The following is a 19,475-nucleotide window of genomic DNA, read 5'->3' on the forward strand; positions in this document are numbered from 1 at the left end:
CACAAAAATAATCCCCCGCAAAGCCAGAGAGTTTAAAGAGGCTTTGCCAATATCCCTCTGCTCTTCAGAAAAAAAGAGAAGATAAAAAGAAGGAAAAAAACATGAGAAAAAAGCTGTTAAATTTGCCCCTCAGTCTCATTTGGGATTGCTAATTATTGTTTTTAGAGCCCAACAATTGGGGTATTAGGGCATAAGCAGCTGAAGATAACATCCAGGGGAAGGGAAGGATGGATGGAGGGAAGAAGGGAAGGGGAGTGCCGCATGGGGAGAGAGATAATGGACCAACAGAAGGGAAGCCATGATAGGGCCTGGTCCATAGTGGTGTCTCCGTCTGTGCTCTGTGTCTGGGTATAAAGGCCTGAACTCTTAGTCTCTCTCTTTCTTTCTTTCTCTCTCACCTTTTCTCTTTCTCTTGCTCTCTCACTTTCTCTCTGCCCTCTTTTTCTTTCTCCCAGAGGTGGAAGTCAACATTAGAGTCACTAACCTCAAAGTATATTAGTGCTTGCTTGAGACATCCCCACAGACCAACGACATAGAGAAACAACTAGATCTGCTGATAGAGCCACGTATGAAAGACTCATAGAGTGGCAAAATGCTCTTAAGGTTTACCATGACAGTCTATAAATCAAATCAAGTGCTGACACACTCTGTTGCATGAAGACCCTCTATGGTACTCCATATAGCTCATACAATATGTACAAGTGCCACATTTAGTTATGAGCACAAATGGCAAAAGCGAAACCAGACACATAGTAATCTGAAACACAACCAAAACAAACAGCAAATGCATCCAACACATTTGTGTAGTCATTGCATCCTATGAATATGGGACCAAATACTTAACGTTTTACTACTTTAATACACATAAGTGAATTTGTCCCAATACTTTTGGTCCCCTAAAAGTGGGGGACTATGTACAAAAAGTGCTGTAATTTCTAAATGTATTGCCTAATATGGATGAAATACCCTCAAATTAAAGCTGACCGTCTGCACTTTAAATTCATAGTCATTGTTTGATTTCAAATCCAAACTTCTGGAGTATAGAAACAAAAGAAGAAAACATTTGTCACAGTCCCAATAATTTCAGGGGGGGCACTGTATATAAACACAAACACATACAGTACCAGTCAGAGGTTTGGACACACCTACTCATTGAAGGGTTTTTGTACAATAATAGTGAAGACATCAAAACTTTGAAATAACACATATGGAATTATGTACTAACCAAAAAAGTATTAAACAAATCAAAATATATTTTATATTTCAGATTCTTCAAATTAGCCACTATTAGTCACCTGGAATGTATTTCAATTAACAGGTGTACCTGGTTAAAAGTTTATTTGTGGAATTTCTTTCCTTCTTCATGCGTTTGAGCTGATCAGTTGTGTTGTGACAAGGTAGAGTTGGTATACAGAAGATATCCCTATTTGGTAAAATACCAAGTCCATATTATGGCAAGAACAGCTCAAATAAGTGAAGACAAATGACAGTTCATCATTACTTTCAGACATAAATGTCAGTCAATTCAGAACATTTCAAGAACTTGGAAAGTTTCTTCAAGTGCAGTCGCAAAAACCATCAAGCGCTATGATAAAACTGGCTCTCATGAGGACCGCCACAGGAAAGGAAGATTGAAAGTTACCTCTGCTGCAGAGGGGTAAGTTCACTAGAGCTACCTACCAGCCTCAGAAATTGCAGCCCAAATACATGCTTCACAGAGTTCAAGTAACAGACACATCTCAATGTCAACTGTTCAGTGGAAACTGTGTGAATCAGGCCTTCATGGTCAAATTTCTGCAAAGAAATCACTACAAAAGGACACCAATGACAAGAAGAGACTGGCTTGGGCCCAGAAACACGAGCAATGAACATTAGACCAGTGGAAATCTGTCCTTTGGTCTGATGATTCCAAATTGTAGTTTTTTGGTTTCAACCTCCATGTCTTTGTGAGATGCAGAATAGGTTAATGGATGATCTCGGCATGTGTTGTTGCCACCGTGAAGCATGGAGGAGGAGGTGTGATGGTGGTTTGCTGGTGGCATTGGCTGTGATTTATCTAGAATTCAAGGCACACTCTTCAGCAATACACCATCCCATCTGGTTTGAGCTTAGTGGGACTATCACTTGATTTCAACAGGAAAATGACCCAACACAAGGGCTATTTGGCCAAGGAGAGTGATGGAGTGCTGCATCAGATGACCTGGCCTCCACAATCACCTGACCTCAACCCAATTGAGATGGTTTGGGATGAGTTGGACTGCAGAGCGAAGAAAAAGCAGCCAACAACTGCTCAGCATATGTGGGAACTCCAAGATTATTGGAAAATCATTCCTCATTAAGCTGGTTGAGAGAACGTCAAGAGTGTGCAAAGCTGTCATCAAGGCTACTTCGAAGAATCTCAAATATAAAATACATTTTAGGTTACTACATGATTCTTTCTATGTGTTATTTCACAGTTTGAGGTCTTCACTATTATTCTACAATGTAGAAAATAGTAAAAATAAAGAAAAACCTTTGAATGATTAGGTGTGTCTAAACTTCTGACTGTACTGTACATGCACGCACGCACACACACACACACACACACACACACACACAGAGAGAGAGAGAGAGAGACACTGGCACGTAATCCTGTGAACGAGCGGGGCGGCCAAAGTCATCTGGAAGCCTCCACATGCCAATGAATAAATAAAGCTGTAATTAGTAAAGAAAACAGTGCCACCTGTTGGTGTCAAGTCCCCCTGAACCCAGGCATTGTGGGGAACACCTGAGCCTGTGGGGGTTGCGGCGGGCGGCTGGGTGTGGGGGTACTGTGCTCGTTGTGGAGGTACTGTGGCGTGTCCCGGGGTCCATCGGGGCCTACTGGGACCCACCTGGCAGAGGAGGGCTGATTCTGGAGGATGACCAGCTGGCCCGGAGGCCATAGTGGCCCTTGTCCCCCAGGGCCCCAGACAGACAGTGGAAGGCAGATGGATGGGTCACTGCCACTGCCAGAGGGCCAAGGGAAGGGCCAGCCAAAACCATCAAACCACACACATTCATACTCACAGTGGAACAGATCAATATGCTTGAATATGTTGATATACAGTGAATTTAGCAATGGCTAGTGAAATGTACAGGCAAACTTAAAAAGCATCATAAAATCTCATAACATATGTATCATATATTAGAACTTGAATTCACCCACATTACGATTCAAGCACAAATTGTGCAACTCACTCCTTACAAACACTTTTTGAAACCGACACATTTTTTCCCTGTAATACTAACATACCACTAACTTCTCATACTTCTTGTGTATGGGCCTACTCTTAAATATACTGAGCTAACAATCTCAGATTCATTCTCTAGTCGTGAATTCACATTCATGGTATAACAACTAGATTTGTTGTTGTTGTTGTTGTAAATATAATATTTGGAGTTAATCTGTTCAAGTTTGTTAGTGTAACTCTATGAGAGTGTAGTGTGTGGATTGGTTTGAGAGAGCGTACAGTACTGTATGGTGGCTGTAATGGTGGTGTCTGAGGTTGAGGACACCACCAGCTTCCCTCAGTCAGTCCAGAGCCACAGATGCTCCAGTGTTTGTGTGTTGACTCAGTGTAATTTGTTTGCTCTAATTTGTTTTGGTGTGCCAGGGGAGTTCCCTTTTTAATTTTCCTCTCTGTGTTTATCCCTCTTTGTGGAGTGCTGATCTGTTAAGCGTGAGAAAAAGAGGGAGAGGGCTAAGGAGTGAGAGAGGGAGAAAAAGAAAGAGAGGGGGCACAGAGAAAGAAAGAGGCAGTGAGAGAGGTGGGATGTTTCAGAACAGGAAAAAAAAAAGGAGCTGTGCAGATTGTTTTAAGCTCTGTGTGTCCCTTTGGGCCCAAAGGCCTCGCTCGCAGCCTGCACCTGCTCCATCCCTGGGGATCCTGGTTCCTGATCCGTGGCCCTCTCTCCCCCAGCCCAGCACCACCACACAGCCCCCTCTCCCCAGCCTTCTCTCCTCCTCCTCTAACCCCTCCTTGCCTCCAGCTCCTGGCAGAGCCTTAATCAGCCCGCCTCCGCGCCTGGATGCCTGCCACTCGTTAGCCTGATTGAAAACACTGTGGCTCACATGCTAAACACACACAGACCCAAGCACACACAATAAATGCAGAGTAATAATATAGGGTACTAATATGTAGAATACTAATATATGCACACAAGCAAATAATGTTAGAGGTGAAAATAATTGGGAAATTAATTATTTTAAATACTGAATGCGCAAATGTAGTACATTTACAGTATAAAATACCAACATTCAGACACACAGTAACACAACTCATACACAGATCCTTTTTTTTAATATATATTTTTTAAATATCACAGCTATTGTTTAATGAAATCATTGAGAGTAATCAGTCATACAGCCACCTCACCTACGGGTTATCATAATTGGACATTCATAGGTAGTTTGTCAGTATGTTACAGTGAATTCATGAGTTTATCACACTTATGTACATTTCCCTGTAAGGTAATGTTTCCACTAACAGGATATACACTGTTCTAATATAGCTTGACAAAGTAGTCGCACTGATATAATGAGTTATCCATATGTAGCATGGTAAAAACGCATCCCAATAATATAAGGCAGGTTGACGTTTTTGGGGGGATGAATCGTGTTCTGGAGGCAGCTCTGCCCCATATGATGCTGCCTCCTCTGCTGTTCTCTCATTGCAGGTCTGGTCTGCCCATACTTCTAAAATAAAATCATTTCAACAATAAGACAATGCAATTCAATCAAACACCCTCAAAGATATTTGTTCAAGTACAGACACAAAAAGTCTAATTAAAAGACACTTAAAGGACAGTTGAGAAAAGGTTTAGACAGATCTGTGTCTTGGTCCCCATTGTTTTGCAATTTTATGTTTCATCATTGGGAGGTAGGGTGACTATAATCCTAGCAGATTGACATTTTACTCTTTTATTTGGTCTTTTGTCCATGTGCCTTTGCAAACAACTATTGACTTTGACATTGCAACTTTGCGTATAAACATGATCTTCTCTCAAGGTCATCCTGATACACCTATCAATAGTTCAACTTGAATGCCTAGCTACCACACAGACATCCAGTGACCTGTGTCATTTATGTACATGTCTCATTCCATTCATTTGGCCTCACCATCTTATCACGACAATCCCCAGCGTCCTAGGTGCATTAGTTTTGCCCATTTTAAACAACATGCAACAAAAATCTCTCCGTGAGAACAATAAAGATACAAACGATAAAACATCGCAAACTTAAGTTAATCACAAATAAAAACAAAGTGCTGGTTTCACTGTTTTCAAATAAGTTGAGAGTTACTGAGTAAAGAAAGCAAAAATCAATCTGCATTCACGATTCACATTCAACCCCTCTTTTCATAACTTCTGTGCACTAAGGCTTATATCATACCTGGTAACGTAGTCATATTACAACCCACTATCATCCTTCCGGTCTCTTTCTCTCTCTCACGCACGCACGCACGCACGCACGCCACGCACGCACGCACGCACGCACGCACGCACGCACACACGTAAAGGGATAACACTACTTGCTACAAACGGGCCTTTCCATTCTGTTTCAGCAACTTTCTGTATTCGTATGGTGTTAATACTGAAGTGAAAACGAATGCATTGTATTATTGTTATTATTTCATTAAACAATGCAGCTGTTTTTATCTCAATATTAAATCATTTCTGTGTAATATTTAAGTACCTTACTGAGACTGTTTTCAATTCAAATGGTCAAAAAGAAAGAAAAACAGCTTCTTAGCAAAGAGCAAATTCTCAAGCAAAAATGTAGCTAGGACTGTCTGGAAGTGGTCTGGATGAGGGTGGGGAAAACTGAAAACTAAGCTGTTATTGGCACAGGTTTGGAACTCTATTTCTTTATGGTCTATTCTTATTGGTCTGATGTCACCAGGCAGGCCAAAACTCCATCCCACCAAAATAGACTGAAAAGCGCTGTCTTTTCAAACAGCTCTTACACTAAAAGGGCCTTATCATCATTTTCACAATATCATTCCAAACTCATAGTTTGGAAATGTATATAAAACACAGGAATATCACGTTTTGACTTCATTGGGCCTTTAACATTCCAAGTTGCAGAAACCGACAGGACTCGAGACCATAGAGCTAAATAGACAGCAGGATGAATGTATAGATACAGCACCCTCTAGTGGTGAGATACAAGAGTCGCCTCTACTCCGACAAGAATGTTCCATCTCCAGTTCCTTTTGCGCATCCCAATCTCCTTTACTAGAGTGAAGTTAGACACAGAGTTGATGGAAAGGCCAGTGATTATGGCTGATGCTCAGCAGCAAGCCACAAACCATAGGACTACTGGTAGAATAGCCCACCGTTAGTAAGACACAGACTAGAGCAGCCACCCAAGTCAAAGACTCTTTATATATCACTCTTTACAATGTGTCAAAATGACTGACCTCGGTTTTCTCTAAAAAAATCCAGTGTTTTCATGTTTCTGCTACCATCATCAATCGTCGTCTCTCTTTCACTAGCTACATTTCTAAAGAAACAGCCATGTTGTCTGTATTCCATGGACAGACACTCCACTCACTGGTTCAACCAACAATCTCTCTCATGACGTTTTACACTAACCTGTAGCCTTGGACAACTGACACAAATAAGGCAATGTCTGTGATAGTGCCATATTGGCAATGTCACAATCACTCGGGGTGAGGAAATCACATTGTAACACGGGGTTCGATTTATACGCTCTGCATACAAATACACGGTTAGGATATAGTTTTCAGTCATCGTGGAATATAACTGCGCCTCCATGTGTGAGCACAGATCTCTGGAAGAGAGGGAGGGGCAGCAGGAGAAGCGAGAACTGTGCCTCTCTGTTCCGCAGCTCTATGATGCCAAGCCAGATAGCAGCACCCTGACTAGTTTGGAGTTCCCGGGCCGTCTGACTGCCTCAGCCAAACCCACCCCACCTGCCTTGGTAAGGATGGGTCAAGGGTTGGGAGGTTTGCGACTGGAAGGGGCAGGATTAGGAGGGTCAGGACTAGGAGGGTCACACTTAAGCTGCGGCCCATTGTCCGAGCCCGTGCCCACGTCCGAGTCGAACAGCGAGTGGTCCGTATCGGGGGAGTGAGTGTGTGAGTGTGTGTGTTTGTCAGAGGCTTCACTCTCCTCCATGGTGTCTGTCCGGGAGAACAGGCCAAAGTCCATCAGGCCTGTAGAAGAGCCCTCGCTGCTGTCAGTGTCTGCTCCGTCATAGTACACGTCCTCTATGTCCACGAACCACTCAGGCCAGAACTTTCTCCGCATGCGCTCACAGAACATGGCCAGGTTGATGAGCTCGCCTAAACCACAGTGGACAGGGGATAGAGGAAGTAAGTACAGGTTCCAACGTCAGTACTCAAGGAAAAATGTACATCAGTGTCAGAGCGTCCTCTGATTTCATACTCAGACTTTGATTGTCAGATTTTGTACAGTACTAAAAATAAAAAGAGACTGGACTTTTGTCTCTGATTGTCTCTGTTCTCTAAAGACAAACCATGATTAGTAAATGTGCAACAAAACTGCACATTACAGTCTTTCACTGTCATCTAGTGTAAGAAGTAGGCAAGTACACCTGGAGAAAAAAATGAGGCCATTGCATCCTATTCCACACATGCCTTTAAATCTATAGAACAATACATTAGGTAGATAATTTGTTATACAATCTTGATAACAACATAATAACACAATAATAGCACAATCACAATTCACACTTTTAAAAATCAACCAATTATGATGCTTTGGTATTGTGAGTATGAGTAAAACATTTCAACCAGAGGCTGAGAGATTGAACTGACCTTTGATGAGCTGTTCAGGACGTGTGCCGGGTAGTGTCCACATAGCCTGGGCCAGGTGACCAAACACAGCAGCATCTACTGTCGACATCTTAGGCCCCATGAAGTACTTCTTATCTCCTGCAGGACAGATGAACAGCTGGGGTCGGTAACAGATATCAACCAACTATCAGTCAAGAGAACACCGTAAGAAAGGCCTGCTGAGTGCCTCAGACTCTTCACGGAGCAGCTTGTAAATTACAAGCAAAACAGCGAAAGCAACTTTGTATTTAAGTGGGATCGAGTATTTTGCAACTCATCGATTACATCTTCTGTCGTCGTGGGAAAGACAACTGGTTGCTCTTCAGAGTTAACTTGGATACTAAGGAGATCCTGAGGGAAATCGACGAGTATCAACAGCTTTATTCTATGGAGGAACAACATACTCCACTGTGGAAAGATCCGGCTAACTCACAAAATAGCTCTAACCCAACAAAAAAAAGAGGATGATTTACTTACCGTTTAAGTAGAGGATAGTGCTCTTGCTGGAATCCATGCAACACTTGAAAAGTCACCCCATACAGATCCAATCAGTCAATATAATTGAGAACATCATCAGAAATCACGCGATATGAATCAGCAGGGCTGCGTGGGAGTTCGGAGTTTAGCCAGAGTGAAATTCTCACACTCCAATGAGAGAACAAGGCACTCACAGCCAAGGTAACCTTCGATTCCAACATGGATTGTCTACTCAGGGAAAACAAGGTGATGAGGGAGTCACTACTATACATACAAAGCCGTAGCATGCGTGAAAAAATCTAATATTTTCTGGGATTCCTAAGGACGCATCCAATAATCCAGAGGGGGTGATCAGAGAGTTCATGCCATCTGCCTTGAAACTTCCTCTCTAGAGACTGTAAATAAGGTGGCTTTCCACCGAGTGCACAGACTTGGAGCGACAAGATCAAGAGCCCCCGACCTATCATCGCAAAGTTTGAAGCCAATGAAAGGAGCTGATCAAAAGCAGGGGAAGTGAGCTTAAAGGGACGAAATTCGGTCTCAATGACCAATTTCCCCGGGAGGCAAACAAACGCCGCAAGAGGCTGTATCCTGTACAGAGCAGAGGCGGGAGAGGGTTAAGCGTGCCTTTCTCATTTTGGACAAACTCTTTATAGATGGACAGTTCTTCCAAGACAGCTTCATAACACCATGGCTGTACTAAATTCTACGGGGACGTCCGGTTACGAAAAAAAAAGTATGGGACTATAAAAATATCTGAACCCTACGAAGTTGATATGAAACCACACGCAATCAATTACATGCTCGCTTACACATACGGACTTATACATACACACACACACACACTTGATCTCGCTCTCTTCTCCCCTCTCAATTGTTGAGAACTTTTTTTTGTTTATCTAACTTTTATATGTCTTTGTCTACATATTTATCTATGTTTACAACAAGCAAGGGGAAGATATCCGAATAGGGACATTGGGGAATAATAACATATTGTACAGGATACATTTGTACTGTAGTGAAGCTGTCTATCTTTCATTTCACCTTTATTTAACTAGGCAAGTCGGTTAAGAACAAATTCTTATTTTCAATGACGGCCTAGGAACAGTGGGTTCACTACCTTGTTCAGAACGACAGATTTGTACCTTGTCAGCTCGGGGATTCGAACTTGCAAACTTTCGGTTATTAGCCCAATGCTCTAACCACTAGGCTACCCTGCCGCACTCTATGGTAATGCAAGGTTGTAAAGCGATTTTTTAAAATCAATAATGACTAATTATGTATACATTTCAATCAGGACTGACTAATCAGAATACTATTATGTTGCTGTATAGATGTATGAATGTTCTTTTAATCCTAGTACTGAATATAATAGCGTTAGCTAACAAGTAGGCATAGAAGTTAAAGATATAATCAGATAGAACATATGAGAAACTGTTTGTTAACCAAGCCTGTATGTCCAGGATTTATGCACTACAGGTGAACTACAGGATAAGGTGATTCACTCAACCCAGTCCCCGAGGAGAATAGACGGGAAGCAGCATGGTGGGGAGGGGCCAGACCAAGCACTCCTGGTGACTGCCGTCGCGGTGAGGATAGCCGAAAGAGCTCCAGGGGTGCGTATCACACATTGTAGGAGGGTAGGACACACTGACCCTGTCGAACAATCACAGAGGTAGGAGAGGAGCCGCAACCTTTTAGGGTAAGGGGGGTCAAACTCCTACTGAAGATTCCCTTATACCCGACTTTTCCCCAGCTGTGAGCGTTCATAGAAGTGAAGGTGTGTTTTGGCCTCTTACTGGTGATATGTTTTCTGGGAAAAGGGTGGTGCTTCATCGGAGGGCTGTTCGTCTGAGCTGTCTTATTGTGGGTGCCATATTCCTGATACAGCACGTCCCACCTGAGTATGCGGAGAGTGGTAATTGACAATGAGGATTTTATTCCAAACAAGCATAAGAGATCCCTAGATCTGGGTAGACAGGAAGTTAGAGGTTGGGAAGGATCTCTCAATGGGGTTTTATGTAGACCAAATGGGGTCTCTAACTACATGGCAGTCTAGGACTCTGAGCCATTATGGTATATATCGGTGCAGGTCTCCATGTTGGTCGTGGACACAGGTCATAGCTCATACGGAGAGAGAGGGCTATATGAATCCACTCACCCACTACTGTGTTATTGACTTGTTAATTGTTTACTCCATGTGTAACTCTGTGTTGTCTGTTCACACTGCTATGCTTTATCTTGGCCAGGTCGCAGTTGCAAATGAGAACTTGTTTTCAACTAGCCTACCTGGTTAAATAAAGGTGAAATAAAAAATAAAAAAATAAATGGAAGGAGGTAGAGTATAGTGAAGGTGAGAGTTTTTGACTGTAATCCAGAGAGAGGGATGTAATTGCATAAAGATACACCTTGCCCTTTAAAAAGTAATGAAAGAGGATCTAGGGTTATGGTATGTTGGATATGACCAGTTTTTGGTCGAAACCCTAGTACGGTTCCGGGTAGAGGAGGTTAGGCCAGTATGGTAAAGCTGTTCACGAAAGCAGGAATGCCAGATAATGACAGTTGCATTGATTTGCACTATTTATATCCACAGGTTCCCATTAAATCAAGACTTCCTCCCTTTACAGTGACCAGAGGAGATTATTACCGTTTGGCCCGGTACAGTACTCTTGGGAAAAATGTAGGGGAAGTTAGTACCTGCAATTGGACAGAGAATATTACCACTGACGAGACCATGTCTAATTTGACAGGTTGTTTGAACTCTGGGGATTTCAATAAGGTAAAGTGGGCCAGGGCTCACATCTGGAGATTGTGTGGGGTAATGATGTCAGGGCGAGGTTTTACCGACAGATTGGACAGGATTATGCTCCCTTGTACATTTGGGAATGGCTTTCACACTCATTCAACTCCAAGAAATGAAGTTGGCCAAACGGGAGAAAATAAGTACTCCATCTGGGTCTTTTGACGAGATAATATATATATTGATAACATTGGGGTTCTACGGGGGATATCAGACGAGTTCAAAGCAAGAAATCAGATCGTAGCAGGATTAGAGTTAAGTATTTTCTAGTGGTCCACACTCAAATAAGAATGTGAACTGGATTCATTATATTGAGATGTATTGAGATTAATTCTATTCTGCCAATTCATTCATTACATCTTCGATATGTTTGTTGGCTGGAAAGGGTGGGAGTGGGTGTAGATGATTTGTTTCTCGATGGCACAGCTCCGGACGAATCAGTGACCGAAGCCTCAGCTGGTTTGACCACCCTGGCTCACGGTTTGGCAGAAAACTCTGGGGTGGATCTTTCTTTGACTAATTGGGTTGATAGTATGTTTGGAAAATGGAAAAAATGTTACTACTATGTTATCACTGTATTATGGGTTACCTTCATCTGTGTAACTGTTTTAGTTTTGTGTGAACTGGTTTAGTTTTGTGGCTATTGTCTAATTCCCTGTGTATGAGATCTAATTTCCAGGACTCTGGAGAAATCAATGAGAAAACAGATGGTGCGATATGGACTGATTCCAAGATCTGACCAGTGGAATGATGGATACATGCCTCAAACCTAAATAGATGAATGAATCCGGGTTCTTCATATGCGAGGAACTTATGTTTTTGATTAGAGATTTTGATATTTAGAGATGTTAGGTTGTTTCTTGTTTCGATGAAGATTGTAACGAAAATTCTGATGAGAAGAGTTATGATTCTGATGTTGGCCTAAAAACAGTCAGTGTGAATGCAATAATTGGGTTATGTTTAGGTGATATTTTGATAACAATAAATATGTCTAATAAAAATAGAAGTATGCTTTTTAATATTTTAATAAAACTAGATGTGTGATTGGATGTATAATATTTAATCATATATTTTATCATTTATCAATAATGACTAATTATGTATACATTTCAATCAGGACTGACTAATCAGAATATTATTATGTTGCTGTATAGATGTATGAATTTTCTTTTAATCCTAGTACTGAATATAATGTGTGTAGAATTAGAACAATGACTGTCTGTTCCTTGGTAGAAATGAATGAACTTATCGCCAGACTGGCTAGAATGCTTATCTACACAGGCAGACCTTGGCTCGGGTCATAAATTATCTAAATTAGGAGAGACGATGTGGGAGGGCTTGAGAACTATACAGCCTTTGTACCAGGGTGAAGAAGAGACGGGACAGTTAGAAAACTAATGACGTCATTTTCAGTTTATAACCTGTGGTAAACTGTATCATGTTCAGTGCTCTCGAGAATAACCGCTGCTGATTGATTTTGAGACTGGTCTCTGTCCATTTTATGCAAATAAGAGCCTTACAAATTCTTAGGAATTGAAAGAGTGTTTCATTTTAATTGGGTATTAAAACATGTAGGAATTTAATTCCTGTAACAAAGGTCTCTTTCATGATCGTGTGAAATGTCAATTGCAGTGGAAATGCTGGGATGTGTTTTTCAATGACAATTATGTAAAAAGGTACTTATGATGCAACTACGATGGTGATAGGATAGGGATTACACGTATCACCCTGAATATTAACGCTATTCTCACTTCATGTTACACACAGACACTCAACCATGCAAATTGGCTGGGTTATTATTGATTTGGACATCACACATTATAGTCTTACTCTTATACAGACATCATACATACTCTCACTACATCACATCCCATATCAAATCCAATTGTATTTGTCACACTCGCCGAATACAACAGGTGTAGTAGACCTTACAGTGAAATGCTTACTTACAAGCCCGTATTAACCAACGATGCAGTTTAAGAAAATACCAACAACAACAAAAGTTTACGAAAAACAACTATTTAAAGAGCAATAGTGGGGCTATATTCAGGGGGTACCGGTACAGAGTCAACGTGTCAATGTGCGAGGGCACCGGTGTAGAGGTAATTAAGATAATTATGTGCATGCAGGTAGTGCTGTTTAAAATACTCTTGGACCTAGACTTGGCGCTCTGGTACCGCTTGCTGTGCGGTAGCAGAGAGCACAGTCTATGACTAGGGTGGCTGGAGTCTTTGACGATTTTTAGGGCCTTCCTCTGACACCGCCTGGTATAGAGGTCCTGCATGGCAGGAAGCTTGGCCCCGGTGATGTACTGGGCCGTACGCACTACCCTTTGTAGTGCCTTGCGGTCGGAGGCCGAGCAGGCTCAATTCAAAATTACAACCAATTGATTACAGCATTACCCCAAAAATGGAAGAAGCAGGTGGCAGCGGGAGGAGGTAGGGAACTGGTCTGTCTGCCCAATATAAAGGATCAAAACTGGCGGAGGAATAAAAATAGCATAAATAGGAAAGTATACCAGTTTCATTTGTGGACCAGGATGTTGACAACTGTGCCATACAGATTGCAAAATAGCATATGGTGCATAGAAATCCGAAGAAGGTGGCCAGCAGAGATAGGTGGGATGGGCTGAGGGAAGCTGAGGGTTGGGATGTGGAATTGGAGACAAGTGGGAGTGGAGTTGCTGGGCGGGGGATAGAATGACGGTCAAAGAGAAAAGTCAAATAAAGTCAAAATAAAAACATAACAAAAAGTATGTTTGAATGACACTGAGGGGCAGTGTTTTTACAGTGTAAAACGTTTACAGTGTTTATCATATATGCATCGTCACTTTAACTATACATTCATGTACATACTACTTCAATTAGCCAGACTAACCGGTGCCCCCACACATCGGCTACCCGGACTATCTGCATTGTGTCCCGCCACCCACCACCCGCCAACCCCTCTTTTACGCTTCTGCTACTCTCTGTTCATCATATAAGCATAGTCACTTTAACCATACCTACATGTACATACTACCTCAATTAGCCTGACTAACCGGTGCCTGTATATTGCCTCGCTACTGTTATTTTTCACTGTCTTTTTACTGTTGCTTTTGTTTCTTTGCTTATCGATTGGTCACCTAATACATATGTTTTACTTTAAAAATTGCACTGTTGGTTAGGGCCTGTAAAGTAAGCATTCTACACCTGTTGTATTCGGCACACGTGACAATTAAACGTTGATTTGATTTGATGCCGTGCAGGTGTTTGTACACATGCAATATACACACTCGCATTCCAATGCACACATACACGGACACACACATGGTAAATAGTGCCATACATGCACTCAAACATATTCAGTTGGCCTTGCTGTTAGGATTTTTGTTGAGCTTGATGTCTTTTGTTTTTTTTTGCATTGTTCTCTTCCTTTGTCTTTCTCTTTGATCCTCTTTTGTTCATTTTGTTGGTGCATTGGGGGGGTGGGGAATGGAATTATTTTATAACTTTTTTTCTCGGGGGGGGTACTTGGATGGTTGAGGGGCAGCTCTTGGGGAACTGTGGGGGGGGGGGTCTTGGAGGGCTGGTAGGAGATCTGTCGACGTGCCCTTGAGCTGGGCATTAACCCTGGTTGCTTCTGTGTGGCGCTCTGAATGGGAGGCTGTTAGATGACTAATGTGATGTAGTTGTTGAACGACTTCACTGCAAGTATATTGTATGTTTTAAATATTCAATAACAAAATAAACTATCAACACCAACCAACCAACAACACCAACTACCATCATACCCACAGAGAAACACCCAGACAGCCAGGAGAACAGTTTGACGTTATAGTAGTTGTATTCAAAGCGTTAAAGTAAATTCAGATTGCACACATTACACTATAGTTTACGACCTTGCAAAGATTTTACGCCAAAATCAATAGACATTCTCTGCTCTTTTCCCTACTAAAATACATTTGAAACACATATTGTAGTTGGAAGCACAGTGCACATACAGTATCTCACCGCTAGAGTGGAAGAGGGTCAAATGGATCTGTGCATAAAGGACATACCCTACGACAAAGTAAATCTTACAGTGAACTTCAAATGACCCCGTGTTATAATCGATACCGGATCATTAGGAAGCCTTCCTTAACCCTTGTTCCTCATATCTCCATCATCAGTAGCCAATTCCTCAACACTCTGACAATACTGTGAGAGCATTAAGAAATTGGCCACGTCATCAGTTGTTCTTCAGTTGCCCCTAGTCTCTCCCTGAATCCCAAATCATCCCCTAGTCCCTACCACCTAGGCACTTGTGCAGATGTGAAAGGATTGGATCACTGCAAGTAATATGGTTGTTGCGCCATTCTTCCCTCTGATAGGCCAGGTAGAATTGTTGCTATATTGCTTACACCTGTCCGATCCTCTCATATCTACACAAGAGCCAAGGCCTAAGGGTAGTGTCTAAGGGTTGATTTGGGATTAACCCTCTGTCTACCCCTAACCTCCCACCCCCCTGTACCCCTCCATACATACCGAGCAGTTCGGCCAGCGTGCGCATGTCCTTCTCCATCAGCTTGTAGACTTCCTCCTTGGAGAAGCGTCCGATGCCATGGCCGTACATCTCCCTTTGCACCATGCTGCTGTTCAGGTGGCCGAGGATCCACTTTAGCATGTCACTGAGAGGACCAGTGACTGGCAGCATCTTCTGGGTCTCCTCCAGATTGTCTACCCACTGGCAATAGGCTATTGTCCTGTATAGAAACACAAATATACAGGTTATAGTACAGTCTTATATAGAAACACACAGATAGCTTGTCTACTGGCAGTAAGCTATTGTCTTGTATAGTTACACAAACATAATACAGGTTATTAACCCAGTGGTAGTATAGTGTAACCATATGAAAACACATACACTATGTGTACAAAACATTAGAATCACCTGCTCTTTCCATGACATAGACTGACCAGGTGAATACAGGCTGGCTGATATACACTGTAGGTGTATACACACTACCGTTCAAAAGTTTTGGGTCACGTAGAACTGTCTTTGTTTTCCACGAAAACATACATGAAATGAGTTGCAAAATGAATAGGAAATATAGTCAAGACGTTAACAAAAGGTTATAAATAATGATTTTTCATTTGAACAATAATTGTGTCCTTTGCTTTGTCAAAGAATCCTCCATTTTCAGCAATTACAGCCTTGCAGATCTTTGGCATTCTAGTTGTCAATTTGTAGAGTTAATCTGAAGAGATTTAACCCCATGCTTCCTGAAGCACCTCCCACAAGTTGGATTGGCTTGATCGGCACTTCTTACATACCATACGGCCAAAATACTCCCACAACAGCTCAATAGGGTTGAGATCCGGTGATTGTGCTGGCCACTCCATTAGACAGAATACCAGTTCTTGCATAGTTTGGAGCTGTGGTTTGGGTCATTGTCCTGTTGTATGAGGAAATTAGCTCTAATTAAGCACCATACAGGGTATGGCATGGAGTTGCAAAATGGAGTGATAGCCTTCCTTCTTCAAGATCCCTTTTACCCTGTACTAATCTCCCACTTTGTCACGCCCTGACCTTAGAGAGATGTTTTATTTCTCTATTTGGTTAGGTCAGGGTGTGATGTGGGGTGGGAATTCTGTTTTCTGTCTCTTTATTTCTATGTTTTGGCTGGGTATGGTTCTCAATCACGGACAGCTGTCTATCGTTGTCTCTGATTGGGAATCATACTTAGGTAGCCCTTTTTCCCCTCCTTCAGTGTGGGTAGTTAACAAAGTTAAGGGCACTTAGCCCTGTAAGCTTCGCGGCCGATTTGTATTGTTTATTGTTGGCGACATCATTTAAAAAAAAAAAGGAATATGTACGCTCACCACGCTGCACCTTGGTCCGCTTCTTAGGACGTCTGTGACACACGTTACCACCACCAAAGCACCCCCAGACCATCACATTGCCTCCACCATGCTTGATAGATGGTGTCAAGCACAGAGTGTGCAAAGCTGTCATCAAGGCAAAGGGTGACTATTTTGAAGAATCTCAAATATGTTTTGATTTGTTTAACACTTTTTGGGTTACTACATGATTCCATGTGTTATTTCATAGTTTTGTTTTCTTCACTATTATCCTACAATGTAGAAAATAATACAAGTAAGAAAAACCCTTGATTGAGTAGGTGCGTCCAAACTGTTGACTGGTACTGTATATACATATACACATCTTTCGAAAATATATTTTCCACTAATCGTACCACCGCTCCCCTAATTGGGGAGAACTAATGAACAACAACACTTGGGCTTCTAATTCCAGCTTAAACATACTATATACATTTTATGGACAGAAACTATTTTGCAATAGTTATCTTTTATTTGCTTTCCTTCTGCTACCCTCAACCCCTCCCATCTGTTTCTGAAGACCATCCAGCTTGATTTCTATTCGTCATATATTTTGTCATATATTTTTAACTGTGCTGTTTGACAAAAGTTCTGAACCTACACACATTTTTCAGACACAGTATATTTTACATTGGTTAATCTTGTTGTTATTAGTCCCACCCTTCAGCTTCACTCAACTCCTCCCATCTATCTCTTAACACCATCTATATTGGATTTCTATTTGTCATATTTTTCAACTGTGCTGTGATGCTTCACAAAGTTATGAAACGTTCTATTCTCATAGTTGAGACCGATTTAGCAAAATGTTACATTTTTAATTTACAAAGTATTATTATATTATTAATCGATTTGATCGACTTTTCAAATCACCCAGTAGTGCTATCTGGAGAGTTAGCTCCGGGTAAATGTTTCAATTCTTCGGCCATTCCTGGATCTGTGACCAAAGATTAGCTACATCTGGACAAGTACCAAAATAAATCATCTAATGACTCTGCCACCTTGCAGCAAAATCTGCAGAGCTGGGAAGATGGTATCCCCCATATATATATATATATAACATTATATTGGTTGCAAGAATTTTGTATAATCATTTAAATTGAACAATTCTAAGTTTTGAATCCGGATTCGTCTTGCGTGTCAATTCATAAACCATGTGCAATGGAATCTCTACATCGAAAATCTCTTCCCAACTTTTGGGCTCCCGAGTGGCGCAGCGGTCTAAGGTACTGCATCTCAGTGTTAGAGGCGTCCCTACATACCCTGGTTCAATTCCAGGACATATCACAACCGGACGTGATTGGGAGTCCCATAGGGTGGCGCACAATTGGCCCAGCGTCGTCCGGGTTAGGGTTTGGCCAGTGTAGACAGTCATTGTAAATATGACTTTGTTCTTAACTGACTTGCCTAGTTAAATATATATATTTGTTGCAATATATATGGCACAGTTGTAAATGTTTTGATCCTTAAATGAAACTGGTATATATTTTTCTTTATCCAATTTCGGTCTGCAGTTTTCTGTTCCCAAAACTAGAATCTATTACAAACAGAGTGGACTAAGTTTTTTTTTAAATGACATTGTTTATAAGGAGTTCAAGTGCAAATTGAGTTATTGCACACTTGCACTTTACAGAGTAGGCGTTCCTTAACGGAATTTATGTATTTATTTTATTTAACCAGGTAGGCTATAGTTGAGAACAAGTTCTCATTTACAACTGCGACCTGGCCAAGATAAAGCAAAGCAGTGTCAACAGACAACAACACAGAGTTACACATGGAGAAAACAATAAACAAGTCAATAACACAGTAGAAATAAAACATTTTAAAAAAGAGTCTATATACATTGTGTGCAAAAGGCATGAGGAGGTAGGCAAATAATTACAATTTTGCAGATTAACACTGGAGTGATAAATGATCAGATGGTCATGTACAGGTAGAGATACTGGTGTGCAAAAGAGCAGAAAAGTAAATAAATATAAACAGTATGGGGTTGAGGTAGGTAAATTGGGTGGGCTATTTACCGATGGACTATGTACAGCTGCAGCGATCAGTTAGCTGCTCAGATAGGAGATGCTTAAAGTTGGTGAGGGAAATGTAACTCTCCAACTTCAGAGATTTTTGCAATTCGTTCCAGTCACTGGAAGCAAAGGCGGCCAAATGAGGTGTTGGCTTTAGGGATGATCAGTGAGATACACCTGCTGGAGCGTGTGCTATGGGTGGGTGTTGCCATCGTGACCAGTGAACTGAGATAAGGCGGAGCTTTACCTAGCATGGACTTGTAGATGACCTGGAGCCAGTGGGTCTGGCGACGAATACGTAGCGAGGGCCAGCCGACTAGAGCATACAGGTTGCAGTGGTGGGTGGTATAAGGTGCTTTAGTAACAAAACGGATGGCACTGTGATAAACTGCATCCAGTTTGCTGAGTAGAGTATTGGAAGCTATTTTACGTGCTAGAACGCACCAACAGGATCTCGCCATCTCGTGCTTGGATCTAT

General features: G+C 41.7%; 1 protein-coding gene across 3 annotated transcripts in view; it reads right to left on the reverse strand.

The window, feature by feature from the left end:
• Positions 1–4,290: 4,290 nt before the first annotated feature.
• LOC118364191 (failed axon connections homolog) overlaps positions 4,291–19,475 on the reverse strand; it is a 28,421-nt gene continuing 13,236 nt past the window's right edge. For all 3 annotated transcript variants that reach the window (XM_035745494.2, XM_035745493.2, XM_052489291.1), the window contains 3 exons: positions 15,627–15,844; positions 7,827–7,943; positions 4,291–7,331 (listed from right to left, as the gene is read on the reverse strand). In XM_035745494.2, the coding sequence (XP_035601387.1) occupies positions 6,979–7,331; positions 7,827–7,943; positions 15,627–15,844 (688 nt within the window). In that variant the 3' untranslated portion in view covers positions 4,291–6,978. The remainder of the gene's footprint in view (positions 7,332–7,826; positions 7,944–15,626; positions 15,845–19,475) is intronic.

This window comes from Oncorhynchus keta, chromosome 31 (genome assembly GCF_023373465.1).
Source record: "Oncorhynchus keta strain PuntledgeMale-10-30-2019 chromosome 31, Oket_V2, whole genome shotgun sequence".
Classification (NCBI taxonomy): Eukaryota; Metazoa; Chordata; class Actinopteri; order Salmoniformes; family Salmonidae; genus Oncorhynchus; species Oncorhynchus keta.